This window comes from Lepidochelys kempii, chromosome 11, assembly GCF_965140265.1.
Source record: "Lepidochelys kempii isolate rLepKem1 chromosome 11, rLepKem1.hap2, whole genome shotgun sequence".
In the NCBI taxonomy this organism is placed as follows: domain Eukaryota; kingdom Metazoa; phylum Chordata; order Testudines; family Cheloniidae; genus Lepidochelys; species Lepidochelys kempii.
The window spans coordinates 5,096,541-5,119,019 of NC_133266.1; the positions used below are offsets into that span (position 1 = coordinate 5,096,541).

The 22,479-nt window shown below is 51.8% G+C and overlaps 1 protein-coding gene across 10 annotated transcripts in view; it reads left to right on the plus strand.

Annotated features, from left to right (window-relative positions):
- The window catches only part of BIN1 (bridging integrator 1), a 162,794-nt gene extending 141,704 nt beyond the window's left edge, over positions 1 to 21,090 (plus strand). For 9 of the 10 annotated variants that reach the window (XM_073305015.1, XM_073305016.1, XM_073305017.1 and 6 more), the window contains 2 exons: positions 1,991 to 2,092; positions 6,429 to 13,043. In XM_073305015.1, the coding sequence (XP_073161116.1) occupies positions 1,991 to 2,092; positions 6,429 to 6,536 (210 nt within the window). In that variant the 3' untranslated portion in view covers positions 6,537 to 13,043. Of the gene's footprint in view, positions 1 to 1,990; positions 2,093 to 6,428; positions 13,044 to 20,272 lie in introns of those variants that run through there. The other variant, XR_012154183.1, reaches the window with a different exon arrangement.
- Positions 21,091 to 22,479: the final 1,389 nt, after the last annotated feature.

A 22,479-nucleotide genomic window follows, 5' to 3' on the forward strand; every position in this document is an offset into this window, starting at 1 on the left:
TCGACATTGGTGAGGCCTCATCTGGAGTACTGTGTCCAGTACTGTGTCCAGTTTTGGGCCCCACACTACAAGAAGGATGTGGATAAATTGGAGAGAGTCCAGCGAAGGGCAACAAAAATGATTAGGGGTCTGGAACACATGACTTATGAGGAGAGGCTGAGGGAGCTGGGATTGTTTAGCCTGCAGAAGAGAAGAATGAGGGGGGATTTGATAGCTGCTTTCAACTACCTGAAAGGGGGTTCCAAAGAGGATGGCTCTAGACTGTTCTCAATGGTAGCAGATGACAGAACGAGGAGTAATGGTCTCAAGTTGCAGTGGGGGAGGTTTAGATTGGATATTAGGAAAAACTTTTTCACTAAGAGGGTGGTGAAACACTGGAATGCGTTACCTAGGGAGGTGGTAGAATCTCCTTCCTTAGAGGTTTTTAAGGTCAGGCTTGACAAAGCCCTGGCTGGGATGATTTAACTGGGACTTGGTCCTGCTTCGAGCAGGGGGTTGGACTAGATGACCTTCTGGGGTCCCTTCCAACCCTGATATTCTATGACAGGGAAAGCTCTAATCCCTGCAGGCGGAGCCTGATGGAGCTCTGCAGGTGGGAGAGACGTTGCAGCAGTGGTCTGGCTACGCCAATTGATCCTCCTGACTGGGTGCCACTTGCCATCTGGAGAGGCGAGACAGGGCACCGTTAAAGGCAGAACTCAGGCAGATAAACCACAGTCAGGCCTGAAAATTCAGAGCTGCGTTTCCAACACCCCAGATTTCTTGGGTCAGTCAGATCTGGGGGCTTGGGGATCATCCCATAAAGAGGCGTGAGAAGAGTGAGCAGGGAAATAAGGCCCCAGATCGCAGCTGCTCCCGAGTTTGAGGGTTCTGGGATCTGGTTCAGCCCCAAACTGCAGTCCACCCAGCCCAGCTCGAGTCAAAGCTGTCAGAGCCCCAAACTGTGGGGTGACTTCTGACCTGTAGGCACTTTGTGCCCTAGGCTAAGGCGGGTGTCAGAAACTCACAGCCTCTCTTTTTAAGGAGGATCCATGCCCTTTGGAGGTAAGAATAGGGTGACTGTATTTCCCAAGGGAAAATGGGACACTGTGTGTGGGGCTGGCCCAAGGCCTCCCCACACCCCATGGGGCTGGCCCCAGCTGCTCGCCCAAGGCACTCCCCCCAGCTGTCACTGGTCACTTGAGCCCTGCTGGCCCCGCACTGGAGGCTGTCACTACTCACTTTTCACTCGAACCCTGCTGGGCCTCCCACACTAGGCTGTCAGGAACCCTGCCCTACCGCCCCCCGCCACTGGTTGCTGGAACCCCGCCGGCCCCCCATGCACTGGAACCCTTCTTCCCCGCCCCATGGGGCTGGCGTCTCCACTTCCCCCCCCCCCACACACACGTTCCTCCCCACTGCACTCCTTTGACAAAAGTGGTCATTTTATCCCATGTGCTCTTGCCAACTTGATCAGTTGGCAAGAACAAGCAGGACACATGCCCTCTTTCGTCAAGAAAGTCGGGACGTCGGGGACAGGGCTTAAAAAAGGGACCGTCCTGGCCAAAATGGGACGTACGGTCACCCTAGGTAAGAACAGCTGTTGTGGATGCCAGTGCCCTGACTCCCTGGGCCCAATCACTCGTTTGCCTTAAACAGCAAACTCAGCCTGGGACTAGAAGCAGAAGCCGATCTACAGCAGAGCAGCTGGGTCTGAGCAATTCATTTCCGGGGGAGGCAGTGTGTCTGACTGCCTGTAAGTGATAGAGATGGGAGGGACAAAGGCCCAGATCCTCAGTTTCTCTAATGGACGTAGTGCCTAACTCCCTTTGAAATCAATGTGAGTTGGGCACCTCAATTACTTTGAGGATCTGGGCTGAAATGGCTTGGATAAAACTGGCCCGAAGAAACTGGAATCACAAAGATCTGAAAATCCTGCACAAGTTTCCGCCTGCCTTGTCCTGCCTTGGAGAGCTGGGTGGGTGCTCATCCGAGTCCTCGTCTCTCGTAGGTTCAGGCCATGCATGACTATGTGGCCACAGACAGTGACGAGCTGCCGCTGAAGGCTGGGGACGTGGTGCTGGTGATTCCGTTCGACAACCCAGATGAGCAGGTGAGGGGGAGGGAGATGGCGGGGTGGGGACGGGACTGATCGCTTCTCCTCCCCTTACTGGCTGGGGTCTGATGCTTGCAGCTGGCTGGAGAGCTGGCCTGTCCAGGAACTAGGGTGGGTTTTCTCCAAGAGAGAGGGTCCTGCAGAGACATCTGCCTGGCTAAAGGCATGGAAAGTGTGGGCGGGGTTTTACAAAAAATATCCTTCTCCTCTTTCCTGTAACTACCTAGGGCTTCCTCTTGCCAGCAGAGCAGCTGGTCAGGCCTCAGGTTGGCACCTGTCAGTGCTGCTCCTTGGGTCATTACTTGGCTAATGCAAGGATGACCTTCATCTTCTTCCTGCTCCCAATCCTGATGAGCATCCCCAGCTTCTAGCATGCTAAGAATCGCAGGCCGCAAACCCGGGTATATGGATCCTCTGCTTACAGGGAATCATGTAGCTAGCTTGCTAAATGGACCAGGGTGGTCATGAGGGAATGCGGGGAGGGATGGGCCAGCCACCAGAGTATGAACCGAGGAGCCCGGACGGTATGGCGCCCAGGGCTACGTCGCTAAGTTTAGTGCACGAACTCCATCAAAGCGAGCGTGTATACGTGGTATCACGCCTCCCAGCTACAGTGTAGGTACACCTGAAGGGTGAAATCCTACCTGGGATGGGAATCCCTTCCAGCTACAATGTAGACGTACCCTAAGAAGGCAACACGCTGTGGATCAGGTCTGTGATGTCAGTGTAGCTGAGCCAGTTTACGCTCTCAGGGACTTTTTGGTATTGCTGTAATGTCATTGCCCAGCAGACGGCAGTATAGTCTAAGGACTAGAACAAAACAGTCATCCTTCGGCTGTAGAATCCAAGCCATAGATTCTAAATCCAGATGGGACCCTTGTGGTGATCTTGCCTGACTCTCCCCGGGAGAGGTTTAGACTCTCCCAGATACAAGCCAGAGGTGAATGAGTTGGGACTGACTTTGTTTGTTTATTATGAGCCCTCTGTAAAAGCGTTGAGGAAATCCTCTGGGCTGTGCTGAGATTCAGGACTTCCAGTTTAGGGATGCTGCAGTTGTTCTATTAACAGCAGAGGCGGGCAGGTGCTAAGAAAACACAGATCTAACCTCCCTGCCCCTCAGGTAGGAGAATTCCCTGCTCTTTAGAACAAAGCCATGGGGCTGGATTTCCCCCATGGAGGTCTGGATTCAGCCAGAGATAAAGCTGGCCCTTTGAATACCTTTCTAATGGCAGGCAGGCAGCGTGGTGCAGTGGGTCAGCAGGGCACAAACTGGAAGGCAGAAGAGGGGGGGTTCTAGTCCCAGTTCTGCCATTGGCTTGCTGTGTTATCTTGCTGTGTTACCACCGGGAAAATGGGCGGAACGCTGCATATGCACCTGTCTGTAAAGCACTTGGAGATGTACAGCTGCTCCCTGCAGTGTGAGAGAGTCTTAGGAGGAGCTGAATGCGGAGAAACTAGCCATTTCTGCTGGCTACGGTATCCTCTTCTGGCTGGGACTTACCTGCCTAGGGATTGTCCCCTCTAGCAGCTTCCAGAATAAAAAAACCCTGATCCTATGGAGAGCTATCTGGAGATTCCCTTCTAGCTTCGGTGGCAGGAAAGGGCGCTTATGGAGCAGAGTTTGTCTACAACCTATACGTGCGCTTGAGCTGGATGCAGCTCTGAGCGCCACGGTGCCGCGATCATCCAAGCTGCCGCCAGCTGTGCTCTGAGGGTTGCAGCCTACTAACAATAGCTCCCAGAGCATCCTCTGCTCCAGCTTGTCTCTGGCAAGGCCTGGACCTGTAAAACATGCCTATCAAAGAGCACGCATGGTGCATATGAGAGGAGAGCGCTTGGAAAACCAGGCAATTAGTGTATTTAATTGTGTATAACCATCTGCAGTGCTCAAATCCAGCAGCTCAGGTGTCAGTCCCTGAGTGCAGCAAACTGGGAGCAAATGCCATGTCTGCAGCGCCTAGACCGAGGGACCCTACCCCGTGTAATTGGGTGCAGTAGAGAGGTGGGAGATGTGCAGCTTGTACCTCTGTGCATCACAGATGCAGACCAGCGGCCGGATGTTACGTAGTGCTTGCCTCATTGGGCATTGCAGTAAGGACCCCCGGGCTTGCTGCCTCCCACCTAGCCATTTGTCTGCCTAAGTTATGGCACACTGAAGCAATAAAATCAATCACAGACCCTCCAACCTTCAGTCCGCGGCTCTGCCGAATTGGGCACGTGGGTTTGTGCCGTGTACGGTTTCTGTGACGCCTGCGAGGCCAAGACTTGTTAGGAAGCGGCCAGGGGTAAATCAGCCTGCAGCATCGGTACTGTCAGCGGGGGGCCGCCAGCCTGAGGATGCTGGACTTTTTATTCCAGCAGTGGCTGCAATATAAAACATTCAGAGAGCAGGACAAGAAAGCAAAAGGGTAAAAACCTGAAGGAGAAAGCCGCATGTGCCCTGCTTCTGGATACCAGGCTGTGCAGCGGATGGGGTGGGGGGTTGCTGTCGGGGCAGCTCTCTTGTGTGGATTTTTTTTTATGTAGCTGCCTTGGTTGTCCTCAGGGGACTCCTGCCAGCTCCAGTAAGGCAAAGTCATGAGAGGAAACCATCTGAATTCACCACCTCCACTGGCTGGGACAGCTGGTAGCTGGCCATTCTGTCCTAGCTGCTTAGTTAGCTTAGCCCAGGGGTGGGCAATTATTTTCGCAGGGGGGACGCTCCATGAATTTTGGTATGTCGTCACAGGCCGCACATTTCTACTCTATTAATAGAGGGGGTGCAGGGTCTGGGAGGGAGTTTGGATACAGGAGGGAGCTCTGGGCTGGTGCAGAGTGTTGAGGTGCAGGAGAAGGTGAGGGGTGTGGGCTCTGGGAGGGAGTTTGGATGGGGGGGGGTCCAGATTGGGGTGCAGGAGGGGGTACAGGGTCTGGGAGGGAGTTTGGGTGGAGGAGGGGGTTCTGACCTGGGGCAGGGGGTTGGGGTGCGGGAGGCCGTGAGAGGTGCAAGCACTGGCCGGGAGATGCTTAGCCACAGGCGGCTCAGGCCGGCTGCCTGCATGCCGTGGCCCCACGCCGCTCCCAGAAGCGGCTGTGGCCAGCTGCTGCTGACTCGTCTCTGTGCATCCCTTGGGGTGAGGGGGTCAGTGGGTCTCCATGCGCTGCCTGCACCCGGAAGCACCGCCCCCGTAGCTCCAATTGGCTGGTTTCTGGCCAGTGGGAGCTGTGGGGACAGTGCTGGGGGCGAGGGCAACACGCGGAGCTCCCGCCCCGCCAGGGGCACACAGAGCTGTGCCAGCAGCAGCCGGCCGCTTCTGGGAGTAGCATGGGGCCATGGCCGGCAAGCAGCCTGCCTGAGCGCCCCACTGCACCATGGGACTTTTAGCGGCCCGGAGATCATGAGCAGGCAGTGGAGGCCAGACAGAAACGTTAGTCATGGCAGGCTTCACAGAAATGTTAGACGGGCTGGATCCGGCCCACGGGCTGTATTTTACCCACCCCAGCTTCGCCTGACAGGATGCATATAAATGAGCTGAGGGCCAAGGTGGATGCCTCACCCAAAGAGGTGGACGCAGGGCAAAGAACAACGTGTGCAGCTGTCATAGTAAACAGTCCTCCCTGTGTGCACTGTCCGTGGGGCCAGGACATGAAGCAGCCTCCTCCCCTGAAACCTCTCTTACTCCAGACATGCTCCCAATCTGCAGGGAACCTCCTTGCTGAATGACCTCGGCAGAGGACAAAACACGCAGAGGTGGGGGCTGTACGCTGGTGGCTACGCAGTTCCCCTGAGTTATAGGTTATCCATAGGTTTTAAGACCAGAAGGGACCATTCAGGCTGACCTCCTGCATGACATGGGCCAGGGAATTCTATGCAGCAATTCCTACACCAATCCCAATAACTCGTGGTCCAGCTAAAGTGCATCATCTAGGAAGACCCCCCCGTCTCGATGTAAAGACGTACACTGGATCCCATTGCACCCCAGGGGCCTGCTAGCCCCCTTTACCCATGGGCCAGGTTCTGATCTGACTTCAGTGGGAGTCCTGACTGACAGGTAGCATAAATGAGAGCAAGCTCAGGCCTTGCATATACCATAATCACCGTGTCCTGCTTGTGCAGTGGGTGGCAGCTTTGCCATTGCCTCCAGTGGGAGATGTTCTTCACTGCAAAAATGAAAAGCTCCTTTGCCCACCTTGCTTTGTTTCTAGGGTGCTTTCTGCTCCCTGTGAGCTAGCTCGGAGCATCACTTTGCTTATCCATTTCACCCACTCCTTTTCTGATGTCCCCCAACCTGCACTGCATAAAAAATAATCTGGCCCTTGGCCTCTGATGGATCTCTTTCTCTCTCTCTGCCAGGATGAAGGATGGCTGATGGGCGTGAAAGAGGCTGACTGGCTCCAGCATAAGGAACTTGATCAAAGTCGGGGGGTTTTCCCGGAGAATTTCACAGAGCGGGTGCAGTGAGAGCCCAGAGCTGCCAGCTGATTTTTCTGCCAGAAGAAAGCAAGTTTTCCAGGAGGTGTTTTAAAAACAAAAGAAAAGAGAATTTTAAAGGAACATAAGTCCCAAAATAGTGTCAACTTAAAGGTTGGATTCTTCTTAAAGAGCAAGGTTTTAGCAGTAAAATGAATTCAAAAGTGTTATTAAAATATATACATAATAATAAGACAGGTCAAATGCCCCTTTCCCACTTTGATTTGACAGCATTTGAATTCCGAGGCTGATGCAGAAGTGGCTTGGTGTGGTACCTGTAAATGCTGTGTTGGCTGAATTTTGGGGATTTCAGTCTGATACTCGAAAAGGAAAGAGCTAAGGCCTAGATCTTCAAAGGCTCCTAACTGTCACCGAAATCAGTTGAAGTTAGGATCCTAAATACCTTTAAGGATCTGAGCCCAGCTGTCCCATGGGTGGTTGGGTTCAGCTCTTTTGTGATCTAAGTTGCTGGCGTGGCATCCCTAAAGTTTCAGGCACTGCCCATGTTACGACCTATGATAGGCCAAATGTCCTGTTATGCTGTTGAAAAGACATATTTAGTGTACAGTGTTCACCAATATGGTGTGTGTGTGTGTGTGTGTGGTGTTTTCTTCCTTTGAAGATGTAACATGAACTGTGATTTTATACATTTAAAAGCAAACACAAAAAGTTATCAGGAAGAGTACATTTCGGAGTGAAATGTGTGCAGCTAGGCTCGGTCCAAAATTCCTCCAAACCTTGGAGCTGGACGATCGCAGCAGCACACGCCGCCCCGGGAAATGTTCTTGAGGGAAAATTGGGAAACTGACGACAAATTAAAAAGAAAAAAAAAAATCTGAAACTTTGAATTTGTTTAAACTAGTTGTGAAGAAATAATGAAAAAGCCTGTTAAAGCAGGAAAGTTTAGATTCATGTAGGCAGGGATGGTCTTGAAATCTGGCTGTTTAGAAAGTGCAGTTTTAAGGAAGAGGGTGGGGGGAAAAGAAATGAGACAGAATATCTGAGGCATACTACAGAGAAAACAACTCTGCTTTCTGTGTTTCCAGTTGTGTGGTTATTCCCCCCCCCCCCCCTTCTTGAATTCTGCATGTGAAGTATCATTAGACCTGCTTCCTCCAATCCTGTGCTGGTGAACAAGTTGAAGTCAGAGAAAAGTGAACTGTTTGAATACTTATTTAAAATTTCTGCATGACTTTATTATATTGGGACAAGTTCGAAGACGTGGGACTATTACAGCGTCGACGTGGGGACAGTACTCCAGGTCCTGATACTGGCACCGACCTTTCCTACAAGTCTTTGCTCCTGTTCGGTTCTGGGAATTTGAAAGTGCCCTGCAGCCTGCTTGCTTAAAATAAAACAAAGTGGGTCTTACACTTCTCAAAGTCAACAGATTAGATTCCCCAAAGTCCCATGGAGGTACTTTAAATGCTACTTGAATGCTGATGCAGCTGGCAAGCAGATCTGATCTTCTGGTTTTTTTTAAGGTCACCCATCTTCCCCCTGGCCCAAACTCCTCCTCCTTTTTGCCTTGACAGGGTTGGTATAGGTGCAGCTACCTCCTACATACTGGGACACTGTATGAAATAACACTTTTCCTAACATAAGCTGGCTTTAGCAGAGTATGCAAAAAATTCTGGCACAGTTAAACCTTCAAAAAAAAGCCCCTCTTTTCTGATCTTGCATGTATGCTATTGGGGAAAAAAAAAACCCCTCTTGTAGGTCCCAAGTGTGTGTCCGTATATGTATTAAAGTTAATGGTCCACTTGTTATCTCAGTGATGCTGATGTAAAGTCAGGAACACTAATGCCAATGGAGTCACTCTGGATTCACACCGGTGTAACTGAGATCAGAATCTGGTCCATGTCCTCAGATTCTCTCCATATTTTGCTATCGTGTGTGTGTGAGAGAGAGATTGGGTGTGGGGGGGACTTGCTGCAACTGATACTTTTTATCTTTTTCCTCCCCCATTACAAAAACACAAGACTACTCAAGAATAACTGCTCCCAGCACAGGAGTACTGGGAGCCAGCACTGTAGAATATTATCCCATTGTTTTAATCAGAGGTGCCTTGAGCATCTTAACTAGCACCCTGCCCTTTCAAAATCTCTATTTTTATGTCTTTGTAAACCCAGTTGCTCCTTCGAAGAACAATGTTATGGGGAAAAAATTATAGAGAGAGATCTATATATATAAAAAAGCGGGTTAACTTAGTTAACAGCAAGCTCTTGGCTTAAATGTGCTTATTTTTATGCAGAACCCTGTTGATTATGGGTGTGTGTGCTTTTTTTTTTTTAAGATAAGATTATAAGTACGAGAGCTATAGTTTGTCTCCTAAGTAATCGTTTTATTAGTGACTAGCACCTTAGGAAGCTGTGCGGACTTCTAATTTATTGTATGTTTTTTTGGTCATCTGCTGTGTTTGAACCAGACAGTTGTTACAAAAGAAATCCTGCTAAGGCCTTTTCATTGTGTGGGGCTAACAAAGCAACCGTCCAGTACTGTATTGTCCCTGCTGAAGCGAAACTGAACCTCTGCACAAAAGGGGATGTAGCGTTCAGCTCTGATTAATTCTGTTCCAGTGGTGCTCAATGGGGAAAGTGCCTCTCCCTCTCTCTCCATTTGCTCCGGAAGAAATCCGCTCAGAGCAAACAGAGTGTACCGCCTAGGCCCTATGCCTCCTAGATAGGTCTGGATCCTGCATTGCTCGCACGTACACAAACTCAGTGGGAGTCTTGAGGGCATGAGGTCTCCAGGATTAGACCCCTATATTGTAAACTTCCTGTGCAAAAAGCTCCTGCTTGTATTGTAGCAGGCAGGCCTCAAGCCCCTGGGCCAAAATCAGCCCTGGTGTAAGCAGGTGCCACTCAATTTATTTTACTGAAGAGACATCTGGATAGATTTGAGCCTGTCAGGTGAAAAGAGCCCACAGTCCATACTGGCTTAGGATGGATCCCTGTATAACATGGGCCAATAAATCCCCCGAATGCACTGGCTGCTAGAATGGGAACGTTTTAGGGACAACATGTCAGATGGCCCCAGAAAAGCTGCTATTTCGCTGTCTGCGAAGCTGAGGTTGGAGAGTTTTACTGAATCAACAATAAAGCATTTCTCTCCCCACCTCTGCCCCCCTCCACGTGGTTTTGTCGGATTGGTTAGAAGGGAGCTCTTATCTTTCCAACCGCAGTTGGTCCTAGTTATGTGTGTTCCCCTCCAACTTGAGTGTAGCCACCTTGCCTTTGTCCCAGAGGGCAGCGGTCACACACTTGATGATGACAAAATAAGGCATCGTTCTCCTGTTTTTTCTTCTTGTCTCTTTAGCTGGGTCAGCAATCTGAGTTTATTACCTGGCATTCAGCGTGTAGGATGCTGCGACAAGCCATAACCAGCTGTGGCTCCTATGTGCTCTCTGCTTTTTCTCTTGGCTAAATGCCCTGTGCATTTCTTTACTGGGTAGGCCATCTAGCAAAGAGAAAAGGCTCCTGCAGCCAGGGTTTCAAGCACACTGAGCCAGTCTGCCCTGAAGTTTTCCCTAGGGGAAACCAAGCACCCATCACTCAACCTGGCTTTCCAATTCGGAGCAGTGCCTTTTACCCAGGCTGTAAGTGGTGATTTTCTTTCCTCTCCCAGTTCTCGAAGGGCCTAAGCCAAAGCCTGGGGAAGTCAAGGGACGTCTGGCCATTGACTGGAGCTTTGGGTCAGGGCTCGAGTGTCTGTTGTCCTGTGCAGTATCAGTTTATAGGGTGGGTTTAGTTTCAGAACATCCACTTGAATGATAAACGCTCAAATCTGAGGGGAAAGCGAGGGAGGTGGGAGAGGCCTAGATCATCCTTCAATCATTTCAGGTTGGTGTGGTGGTGGCCTCGGTCTCGGGAACAGGTCGCCCTGCTCAGGGCTAAGGAGGGGCAGTGTGAATCGCTGTGAAGATGCCTGAGAATAATAACGGTGCTGTAGTCTCTTGCGCAGGGCAGTGTGGTCAGAGCCTCTCCTCCGCTTGGTGCTAGGGGCATCGCACCCACTGGAGCCTGCTCTCTTTTCTTTGCAAACCAGTGGTCACTCCTCTGAGGCACTAACCTGGATATTTTAGGCACGCAACCATCCATCCTAGAAGGTGCCCAGGCGTCTTTTACAACATGCTCCGCTCCTCCTGCCGTCAGGGGAGGCCTCGGCCTGTCAGCACCTTGCAGGCAGGACGCACAGCATTGGGGCCTCACGCGCTCCAGCTTTTAACACAAAGCCTGGGGTGGGCGGTTACGGCGGCTCATCCCTTCCACAACAGCCATGGCCAAACCCCAGTCCTTGCTGCAGAGCCCAGCGGGCGCTGAGCTCCATTGAGCAGCCTGCCAGCCACCTCTGCAATCGCTTGCTTATCGCAACGGGAGCCTGAGAGCTCCTGAGCACCCGCATCTCTCATCCGGGCAATGGCAGGTGCGAGGCACCTCCTTGTGAATTATGCCAGAGTCAAAGCGATGAAGCGCAGGCTTAAGTCCCCTATAAGTCAAATGAATCTTAGGCACTTGCTTAAGTACTTAGCTGAACTGGGTCCTGCAGGCCATAGTCCGCATTGACCCATTTCCTAGGCATCACTGGAGCGACACTGGGGACAGATTTGGCCCATTGGATGTAAAGTTCCCCTCCCTTTCTGTGTTATGAATGGCTCCCCTCCAGGCGTGACCAGGCATTGGAGCAAAGGAATGGAGAAGAGTGGAGGAAGCCACCCATGGTCCCCTGCAGTGCAGCTGGGAACGCAGCAGAGTTGTACACGCTTACCCCCAGTGCAAAGGCCTCTCGTGCACAGAAGGGCCCACTGCCAGAGTCACACACTGTTTAGTGCTGGTCACGGCCTAGTGGATGCTGGGGAGTAACTAAGGATCCCACCTAGTGGAGGCAGAAAGTTGCACTTTCTGGCTTGTCTGCACGGGGGTTTGTAGCCACCAATGGGGCCACGTCGGTGCAAACGCAGCCAGGCAGCAGCAGGTCAGCTGAGTCACAGTTCACAGGGCTGCACCCTATCAGCAGGAGGGGTCTGTGCACCAGGGTAGCTACAGCGGCGGCTAAAATCCCAGGCCTTTCCGGGCTAGCCCAGGGAGCAGCTGCATTTGCTGCACAGAATGGGGCAGGAATGCAAGAGGGGCCCCTGACTCTGCTCAGGCCTAGGGAATTACAGACCGGAGCCAGCCATGGGGGGGGAGGCGCTTCTTTTCCCAGTTGCTCCCATGCACCTTCCCGTCAGCCTGGAGTGTGAAACTAGAAGACACCTGAGCTCCTCTCATGTAGCGGGGCAAGATGCAATGCAATCAGATTAGACGGAGGCCAGAGAAACAGCAAGCTATTGCTTATTAGGGCTGGCTGTGGGAGGCCCTTTCTTGTACTGCAGGCCACACATCCCAGAGAACAGAGGTTCTCAACCAGTGGTCTGGGGTCCCCTGCGGGGCCACAAGCAGGCTTCAGGGGGTCCACCGAAATAGACCAGAGAGCAAGGCCGGCGTTAGACTAGCGGAGGCCCAAGGCAAAAAGCTGAAGTCCGAGCCCTGCTGCCCGGGTCTGAAGCCAAAGCCTGAGGAATTTAGTTTGGTGGGACCCCAGGCAGTTGCCCTGCTTGCTACCCCCTAACGCTGGAGCTGGCTTTCAATCTACTGGATGTGCTGAAAACCCGTTACTGTGACACAGAGAGGCTGTGGAGTTTTTATAGCATGTTGGGGAGGCCTCAGAAAGAAAATGGTTGAGAACCCCTGCCATAGAGTATTGTACACATGGGGGGGGGGGGCGGGTGAGTACGCCTCACTCCATCAGTCCTCTTGGAACATAGACCGTTCCCGAGTAGCCAACACCGCCCCACATTCTCTGGAGCGGGGAGGCAGATTTTGACAATGGGGAAGCCCAGTGGAAATGCCGTGTGTGGCTCAGAGCCTTTAAACGTAGCATTTGACCCTTTCAAAGGTCTGAGTCTATATTCTACTGCTTGTGGGGGGTGGGGAACGGGCAGGGACACCCCAATGGCTGAGAAATTATTTCTCATTGTGAGCGGGGGAGTCTTATTAAACAATCAAACGGGGAAACTCCAGCTTTCAGACTGTTCTGTATTGGCTTGTATTTTAACTTGTCTGCTGGCTAGAAGTCTTTCACCTGTTTTTCTAGCACATGCTGCTAACCCTGTTTCCTAGTCCGTGCTTCAGTTAGGCGGCCAATACTTGAAGCCTGCCACATGCAGCCCTTGGTTTCATTCGGCTTCTCTTTAACTGAGTCCTTTGCAATGGCTTTGATGCTGTGCTGGCAACCTTGTTTCCATCTGGTCAGTCAGTCTCTGAGTTTAACCATGGTGACCTGAGCGATGTTTGGTTTTTTGGGTGGGGTTTTTTTTTTTAAATTTTTGTCATACAAACCTGAATAATTCCCACTGTATTCAGAGCTGTGACTCCCTGTGCCAGTGACATGTACTAGACGACTTTGTCCTGTTTGTTTCTTGGCAATGTTCAGCAAATACAATTTTGTGTCATCCTACAGCCTCTGTCAGTCATTTCACTTTTCAAGAGAGCCAACGGACCAGGGTCATCTTTCCTCTTAAAGAGGCAAAACACTGAGGCAGAGAGGCTATGCTCAGACAAGATTACCTGCTCATCTAGTCTGATGTCTTGCTTCTTCCGGGCCACCAACCACCCCTCCATCCCCAGCTATTCCTACACTGAGCCCAATGGATTAGATTAAAGTACTCACAGCCCTAAGGAGACTAAACCATTGTGTGCCACGGGCAGAGAACAGGAGGGACCGAGGGCCACCAGGCCCCAAGGCCCCTGCAATGGCAGGAGATGGAGATATGTTGCTGATGGTGAAGATTAGCTATCTTATTGTGTGGCCTAAGAGCACCAGTCCTGGATCAGGTGCTATACAAACACAGACTTAAAAGATGAGTCCTGCCCCATGGAATTTACAATGCAAGTGTGACATGAGTCAGATGGACAGGTTTGTCCTTGTATTGATTACTGCTGGGGGGCAGGAGGGAGGGGCTCTGTTCTTGATGTTGCCACTGACTCAGTGTAACTTTGGCCAACTCAGTCTCTGTGACTCAGTTTCCCCAGCTGTAAAACGAGGTGAATGGTGTTTGCCCCCCCACCTCTTCATGGGGATGCTGTGTGGCAAAAGCCACTAATGTCTGACTAGTGCTTTGATAGAAGGTACCACAGACACACAGGGTGGGTTACCACTCCACATTCGTGCCAGCCAGCCAGGCCGAGTGCGATGTCCCTGCTTAGGGCACTAAGCTTGTCTGAGTTGAGCGGCCTGAATGCGGGAGTGTGGAAAGAGGGGGCATGGCATTCAGAAATAAACTGTGGGCCCCAGGTTGGCATGAACTGATAAATGCCAACCGTTGCCAATTAGTGCTTTATCGCCTTGGCTCCTGGCCTTGCTTGTCCTCATTAGAAAGGAGCCTGTCACGCTGTTTGGCAGTCTGGTTGTATGGGCCCTTTGCAGATTTTAGACAGCACAAAGCATTAGTGCTTCAGCCTTTCACGTCTGTGGTGCTGGATTCAAACCTACTGGAGCAAGAGGCCAGGATATGCCCCTAAAACAGCCCTGGTGGCCACCTCCTGCTCTAGTTGGTGGCTCAAACCCCCGTGTTCGCAGGGGTCAGTGAGCTTGACTCGCGTGGCTGCAGGTCAGGACGGAGACACCTTGGCAGAACGGTGGAGGTGTGCAGAATCTGTACCTTTTCTGCCTGGGTTGTGCCTGGTGCACTCCTACTCCATTCACCCAGAAATGTAAGTACGAGGGAAAGCATCCCTGCAGAACTCATCTGCTTTGCAGCTGCAGGTGAGCCAGTTCAGCTGCATAATTCATTCCCCACGCTCCCTGTGAACAAACCGCCCTTAAAGCCTGTACACTGGCAATGCATTAATCTGCAGCGCTGGCTGCTCAGACGCATGCAGAGGATCAGCTTAAGTGTCCCTACGGTCCCACAGCCAGCTTCATGATGGCACAGGGGAGCTGCACGCCAGGCCTGAGCTGTCCTGAGGGAGTACCCCAGGGCAGGAAGCCTACCTGCCAGGAGCAAAGCCAGCTCTAAAAGAGATCCAGCTGTAGGAGACATAGGCAAGGTACTCTGGAGCAGGGGTGGTGGGGCAGGGCTGGGGCTGGTGATAAGGTGGAGGCAGACCTTCTTCCCGGCTATGGCCCAGAGAGCCCATTGGCTAATGCTATGGCCATTGCAATGGGGGCCCCCTCGGCACTCCCTTAGCCTGGGCTGGGGACAAACTGGCCCCTCACAGCTTGACTTGGGAAGGTGCATTTGCCTGACCCTCACCCTGCCACAGGGATGAATCTGTTGAGCTGGCAGTAGCTGGTGACGTTTGGAGGAAGGCCGCAGCCCATACGTGGCCCTGGTGGAAGGGAGGAAAGAAGGGAAGCGGGTGGGGAAGTGTGGGCTAAGGGGCTGGATGTTCATCAAACAAGCAGCTGGTTTGCCCCCGTGTCCCCGCCCAGCCCACTTTAGTTCAGCACAAACATTCCCTGCAACCCCCTGCACTGGAGGATACAGGCAGGAAGAAAGCCCATTTCCCCTTCCGCAGTGATTTAGATCTGCCAGGTCCACTGGGGTCAGCATGGCCGGGTGGCTAAAGCCCCACCAGGCAAAACCCCAGCAGCCACCATTGAACCCTGGCTGGGCCTGGCTGCTCTGTGGGCCTGCGGGAGGGGCAAGGAACAGCAGACCGCGGACCGACAGCGCCATCCTAGCCGATGGCTTTGTGGCTCCAGGAGGCAGCGTGGGCCTGCTGGGAAAGGCCCGTCGATTCCCAGGGGGCCCAGCCCAGCCCTGTGATGGGGCTTTGCTTGGCCAGCCAGGCGTTAGGGCCACCAGCAGCGATGCCTCTGGTCCAGCTGTGACACATGCAAGTTTTCCTGGTCCCAGCCCAGCTGTCTTGCTCCTGCTTAGCAAAGCTGCAAGTGCCCAGGGGCTGACTGTTACGTGATGACTCCAGAGGCCAGAGATGGGGCACAGCTAAGGTACAGAGACCCCCGGAGAGCTTGCTGTGGGCTCGGGCTGCCATTTCAAAGCCACCTCTTCAACTTCCTCCTCCTGGGAGAAGCAGCAGCGTGTCCCAGCCAGGGGTGCGTGTCACGAGCTGATCAGAACCTGGGGGCAGGGCAGGGGAGAAGAACAAACCTACCTGCTGTGTGGTTTTGAAACTGCTTCCCCGACCCTGCTCTGGGCGGTCGAGGGGGTCACTGGCAGAGCTGGCTCAGGAATATTCTGCCCCCTCAGCAATCAACATGCGGCTGGCCCCATCTTGTTTCTAGGGAGTCGCATTTGCCAAGGGGTGCGGGGTGACCTCAACACAGAGTGGTGAGGGCATCAGGGGGCACCCCCAGAGGCAAACCCTCCCACCCACCCCCACTTCTAACCCAGGCACCGCCAGCCCCCACAAAGCCTCCCACCTCCTTCAGGACAAGCCCCCTTAGCAGCCCCAGTGCAGGTGCCTGGTCCCAGCCCCGCCCCGAGCCTGCACAGGGCCCAAAAGGCGACTTCGCCAATCCCAGGATGCCGGCAGAACACCAGGCTGCGTCCGGGCCTCAGCACTGCTGACTCCATGGGCCGTCTCCGGGACTTCCGCCCGGCCCTGGCAGCCGTGTGCCATAACGGGAGCGGCCCGGGGGGTTTCTCTGGCTCTCCCTGAGTGTCCTGCTTGGCCTGCAGAGACGCCTGCCAGTGCCTGAGGCTGCACGGGGCGAATCCTGAAGCATGTTCCCAGTTCCATGAATCAACATTTCTGAGAGAGCTATTGGGAGAGACCAGCACAAGATAGCGGCGTGGGAACAAGGGACCGTGGGAGTGAATCCGGAGTGGCTCCCAGTCGCGCGCTCACACACAAATCCATTCCTTCCGCTCTCAGACCAAGGACAACCTGGAATCAGGCCAGGGAAGGGCCTGTCAGTTGTGAGTTAAACCCCACATTTATCTAGTTTTACATCCCCTTCTCCAGCCCTGCCTCTCTCTTGCGCACACACACCCACAAACACACATACACACACCCCATTCCCCTCCAGAGACTCTTGCACACAAACACTTAGAAAGAGAGATGCACAGAGTGAATGAGAGACATACACACATTACAATTGTCAAGGACTCGAACCCCAGACGGCATGGTTCGTTGTCTGACCGGAGAGAGACGGGCAACACCAGCAAGGTCCGAACACAAAGCTCTTCATTGAAGAGCGCACACAACAATAGAGAGCAGCCCGTCTCCAAAGAGAACCAGCCAGCCTCTAAGTAAAACTCATAGGTTTTTATAGACAGTTCCGTCACATCACAGATTTATTCACAAAGCAGCCCACCCCTCCCCTATGTTAGTTAAAATCCTCTTTCTCTATTATGCATGCACTTCTACGCCCTTATTGTAGATAACTTTTAGCAAATTGCAATGCTTCACTAACTTTCTTATCGGTATGGGTGTCAACCAGGAGATGAGGAGTTAAGAACAGACATAACACAAAAACAAGGAGTGGAAAACAGTGCCCCTGTATCTCAACAAACTGTTCCCAGAACATTTGGTACAAAAATGCAGGAATGCAGGCCTCCCCTTTTTTCTTACTCCCTGCAACTTAAACAAGTATTCTTTCATTCTATTTATCTCGTTCAGGGACTTTCCCAGCAACCTTTATTAGCCTGACTTTGGTTCCGTTGGCATAACTGCTTCATATTTAATTTTTCTCACCTAACACAGTGTTACTCACTTTTGAGATTTTTATCACAAGGCTCAAGCTATTTGGTGTTTTCCTCAAAGCCCCAGCTCCTGGAGGCATGGGATTATGAAACAGCAACTTTTAAAAAAAAGGTTGAGGGAGGGGGTTGTTGCTTTCAGGGGGAGTTTGTCTTTTGGGCTGCCATTTTCAAGCTCCTCTCTCCACCCTGAAAGGCCAGAAACTTGGCTTTCATTTTCAATAAAATCTGATTTTTAATCCAATCATCTTTTTCTTTTCCATGCCTGACATGATTTCTGAAGGCTCAAGCTTGGCACAATCAAGACATTCGCAAACACCAGACTCCCCCTCTGCCCTGCCTGCCTCCAAACTTTTAATAGCAGCTCCTGAGGAGTAAAATAGAGCGCCAAGGTCAGCCCTGAGCGATAAATATACTGGCTGCTGGCACCGTGAAAACTTCCCCTTAATTGTCTTGTTAATAAAGCAACAAATCCTGCCACGGGGCTCATCAGCGGCACGTCACAACAGGCGGCTGCAGGGCTGCTTGTTCTGGAGAGTATTACATTAACTCTTTCCTCCCCTGTGAAGTCAGAAGGCGGGTTAGTGCCCCTGACTGGGACTCAGGAGCCCAAACTCAGGCAAGTCACTTCACGGTACTGTGGCTCGGTTTCCCCATCTGTAAAATGATGCTACTGTGATTGCTCTCCTTCGTAAAGTGCTTTGCGATCTACGAATGGAAAAGGGCTGATATAGCAGGTTGATATTACTGTTATTTGGGGAGGCGCCAGGGCAACAAGGCTACTCAGCTCTACTGCTGACGCTGATCTTCTTGGCTTCATGGCCGTCGGCAAGTTATTTAAGCAGCTCTGTGGCTCAGGTTGCCTGTCTGTAAAATGAGGAGTATGACATTGACCTCACAAGGGGCTAGCGAGACTTAACATTGCCTGGGGATGCTGTGGCATCTCCATCATTGAAGGTTTTTAAGAACAGCTGAGACAAACACCTGTCAGGGATTGTCGAGCTGTTACTTAGTCCTGCCTTTTGTGCAGGGGACTGGACCAGATGACCTCTCGAGGGCCCTACCACTCCTCCATGGCTACAACTCTATGACTGTAAAGTGCTTGGAGATCCTTTGCTGGAAGGGGCTAGGAAAATTTCTCAATGGCACCTAGTGATGCTAATGGCATTGGGCACTGGGGACGTCCCCCTATCATCTAACAACCCTCGCCTTTGCTTTGGTACCTGAGCACCTCACAGTCTTTAATAGCCTTAGCTCACAGCAGAGGCGGGAGGATAAGGAAGTGCTACTATCCCCATTTCACAACTAGGGAACCGAGGCACAGGGCATCTCTGGCCCAGATCCCATTGGGAGTTAGGCACAGATCCTCAAAGGCATTGAGATACCTACATGACTAGCCCAAGGCCACTGAGGAAGTCCAACATGACGGAGCAAAGAATTAAACCTGGATCTGCTGAGTGCCACTGGGCCATCATGCTGGTGCGCAGGGCTGAACGCTATCTAACTGCTGGCGATCAATATTTAAGGCATATTGATATGCGGAAGAGAGAGGCGTAAATAGCCACAAGTCTGACTGATCAATAACTCCCGCCCCTTTGATTCTTTGCAGAGGGGCCTTCCCCCAAGTCAGGGCTGCTGCAGAAAGAGCTTGGCCTCATAACTTCTGGCCCAAACCAAACTCACTGTGGTTTTTCCCACTGTGGCATCTTCCTTGGTTGTGGCCTGAATCAAACCCACGAGGGGCTGGGTTATCAGTCCGCACTGTGTGCCATACTGTCCAATCCATAGAGCCCTACATATCAAGGCAGGATGCAGGAAGTGCCTCTGATGAATTAGCTCCTCCCTGGCAGTTAATGCGACCTGTGCTCCTTGGACCAGTGGTGGGCAACCTGCGGCCCACACGCGGCCCCTCAGGGTAATCCGCTGGCGGGCTTCCAGACAGTTCGTTTACATTTGCACAGCCAGCTCCCAGTGGCCCTGGTTCGCCGTTCCTGGCGAATGGAAGCTGCGGGAAGCGGCATGGGCCGCAGGGACATGCTGGCTGTTGCTTCCTGCAGCTCCCATTGGCCGGGAATGGCGAACTACGCCCACCAGGAGCTGAGGGCGGCCGTGCCTGCGGATGGACAATGTCAACAAACTGTATCGCAGCCTGCCAGCGGATTACCCTGGCCGGCCGCATGCGGCCTGTGGGCCACAGGTTGCCCACCACTGCCTTGGACTGTTGATGCTAGCTATGGACAAGGTATCATTGATCGTTCAGTTAAGAGACTGCGACCTCGCTGCTATTTCCACTCCAGCACTGGAGCAGCTGGCTGGGAAGATGGCCGAGCTGGCTGGGAACCAGGGGCCAGATTTTTAAAGGTATTTAGGCACCTAAAAATGCAGATAGGTGCCTAGCGGGGTTTTCAAAAGGGCCTAGGTGCCTTACTCCCACTGGTAACACGGCAGTTCAATAATACCAGAATTTGAAGTGTAATTGTATTAAAGCAAACACACCTCCACTCTCTGAGTGTTTGGAACCGGGGCGCCCTGCAGGTCTGGTGAAGGCAGAATTACGTGTAAGAAGGGAGCTCGTTCCTTGCCCCACCCCTGCTGGCTGAGGTTGGCAAGGGCCATGTTTTTTTCCTGATGCACATCATTGTGCATTGCTGGAGGCAAGTGCATGTTATCACCTGGGCCCTGGCTCTTCCAGCCAATGTACCATGTGATCATGGGGTGGAGAGAGAAGCTCTGGTAGGAGAGAGTGGCATGCGAGCTATTACAATTAAGCAACATATGCTGATGTTCTGTGATCAGTGCTGCATAACCCATTGCATGAAATAAACAGCTCGGTGAGCAGGGCTGCTCCGCTGTTGAGGACGGTAACAACACTCCCCTGCTCGACCTCAGCAGTCTCTTATCCTAGCTTTTTTTGGCTAGCAGCTCACTTTTGCTTCAGGGCTCTGCTCTGTGTCCAATGTGCAGAGATGTTCGACAACCAATCCAAAAACTTGCCTTTTCCTTACTTTCATTTCAGACCAACACCCAGCATCAGACCAACTTGTCCGTGTGACTTCTGTGCCGCTTGGTAGTCTCATTTCAACCACAGTCTTGTGGCAGTCTTCCCTCATGTCGTGTCCAGCGGTGTGCCCCTCCTGGCCCAGGACTTGACAACAAGTGAAACAGAGCCAGCCACCAACTAACCATTTCCTGAGTTTCAGAAGGCCCATTTTGTGAACCGATGCAGTGTTTAGTCACTGCTGTCTAGACCTTCAACCAAGGCGGTGGCATTCGATAAAGCTGCTAGTTCTTTACCTGAGTTCAGAGATTTGTAGATTCCAAGGCCAGACGAGACCATTTTGAAAAGCCCATGGTGAGTCTTACTGAAAGTCTGACTTCAAGGAGTATGTAAATTCAGGGATCCCACTAATGGAAGTAAGAGAGAAACTTTCCATGGAGGCAGTTTGTCCCTTAACTGCCTACTATAGGCCTTCTTTCTCTGAACCATCTGGTGCTGAGCATGTAGAAGGCAGGATACTGGTTTAGGGCATGTTCCCATGTTCCTCTTTAACATAGCTCAGCCTTATTTCCCTGGGCTCATGTATGTGTCTATGAGTCCATTTCATGCTTTCTAGAATCTCCCAGGAGCAGACATGGAATTGCTGTTGCCCATCAAATATGCAGATTAGTTTTTACAGGGGCATAAATTACTCCAATCTGGCGACTCTTTTATTAACCACTTTGTTCTGCACATTGAAGAAAAACAGAAGTGAAGTTAGTAATTAAATGTTTATTGTTAAGTACTTTATATATTATATACTGTAGGCCATTCCATCCATTAAACAACCCATTTAACTCCCGTAAACTGCATTATTGTCTATTATTAGGGTAATCAGCATTCACACCCTGTAACGCTGCATTTCCATCTAATTGCCCTTACTTACTTGCTTCATATTTCTATTTAATTAAGCTCAGCATCAACAGAGAATTCACTGGGATGCAGTGTGAGGAGATGACGTGACCCTTTAAAATTCACAGTTGGGACTGGAAGCTCAGGTCTCCAACAGTCTTCTTTGACATCTGCTAAAGGTTTCCCATGCAGGGGTAAACCAGATCCAAGCACCATTGAACGCTGAGGAAGTTTGGGTGTGGATAGGAATTTGTGGTGTTGGCCCATCCCTACTTTTGTCAGATTACCCATAAATGAGCCCGCTGCAGTAGGGTGGAAGCCAAGACCAGCCTAGCAATAGCAACCTGCCCTGGTGCTGCAGACCTAGAACAACGGGGCGCTTTTCAACGCAGCTCCAACAGTAAGAGGAGCCTGTGTGGGAAGGAGCTGAACTTCCAACGGTTGGGGTACATGCCAATAAGAACAGTGAGAGGCTTTGTGTGTATTTCTTATGCCCTGGTCCCCAACACTTTTTTATTCTTGCCCCATATATGCAGCTCTTTATTCCTCATTTGCCAAAGAGGAAGCAAGCAAAGGCCAGAGGTGAGCAGCACAGCATGGTGGTACTCACACAAAGAACAGGCGCCTGGATTCCATGGTTTTACAGTGCCTAGATGGATGCCCTACTGAACTAATTCGTCCAAATTGTAATTCCCTATAGAAGCAGCAATGACCCATGAGCCAACCCTCTTTCATCTCATCTAATTTATGCGGTGCCCATCACCATGGCATCCAAGCCCCATGGCATCTGAACCACGTCTTTGACATTAAAACAACAGAAAAGGCCAGAAATAAGGAGGGGGTGCCGTGAGGGTCAACCCATTTCCTGTGCCAGGGGCTGTAAAGTCACTGTAAAGTCTCTCCCCATGCGGCATAGTCCATGAACAAAACGCAAGGAGAATTAATGCAAATCAACTGAGTCCATAGGGAACGGAGGGGAATGGCTCCTACTTGAGGTACATCAGGATCGGGGCCCCACTTCCCTGGGGGAGGAGCCTTTGGGCAGCGGTCAGCTGGGAAGCTGCTGCCTTCAGTCAGGCCTTTCCCCAGGAGTTGAGGGCTGAAGGTCTGTTCTTTTCCCTGGTCTGCCACCAAGCAAGCTCCCCTTTTAAGTTCTTCCTGCACCCTGGGCCTGCCTTGTAGGCATGGTGGGGTGGAGCTGGCTGAACGTAGAACAACCCTTTAACCCCTTGTTGTCCAGGGTGCATTTGTATACCCCAGCCCAATATCATCCAGAAAGGCATCCAGTCTTAATTTGAAGCCCTCAAGAGATGAAGAATCCACCACTTCCCTTG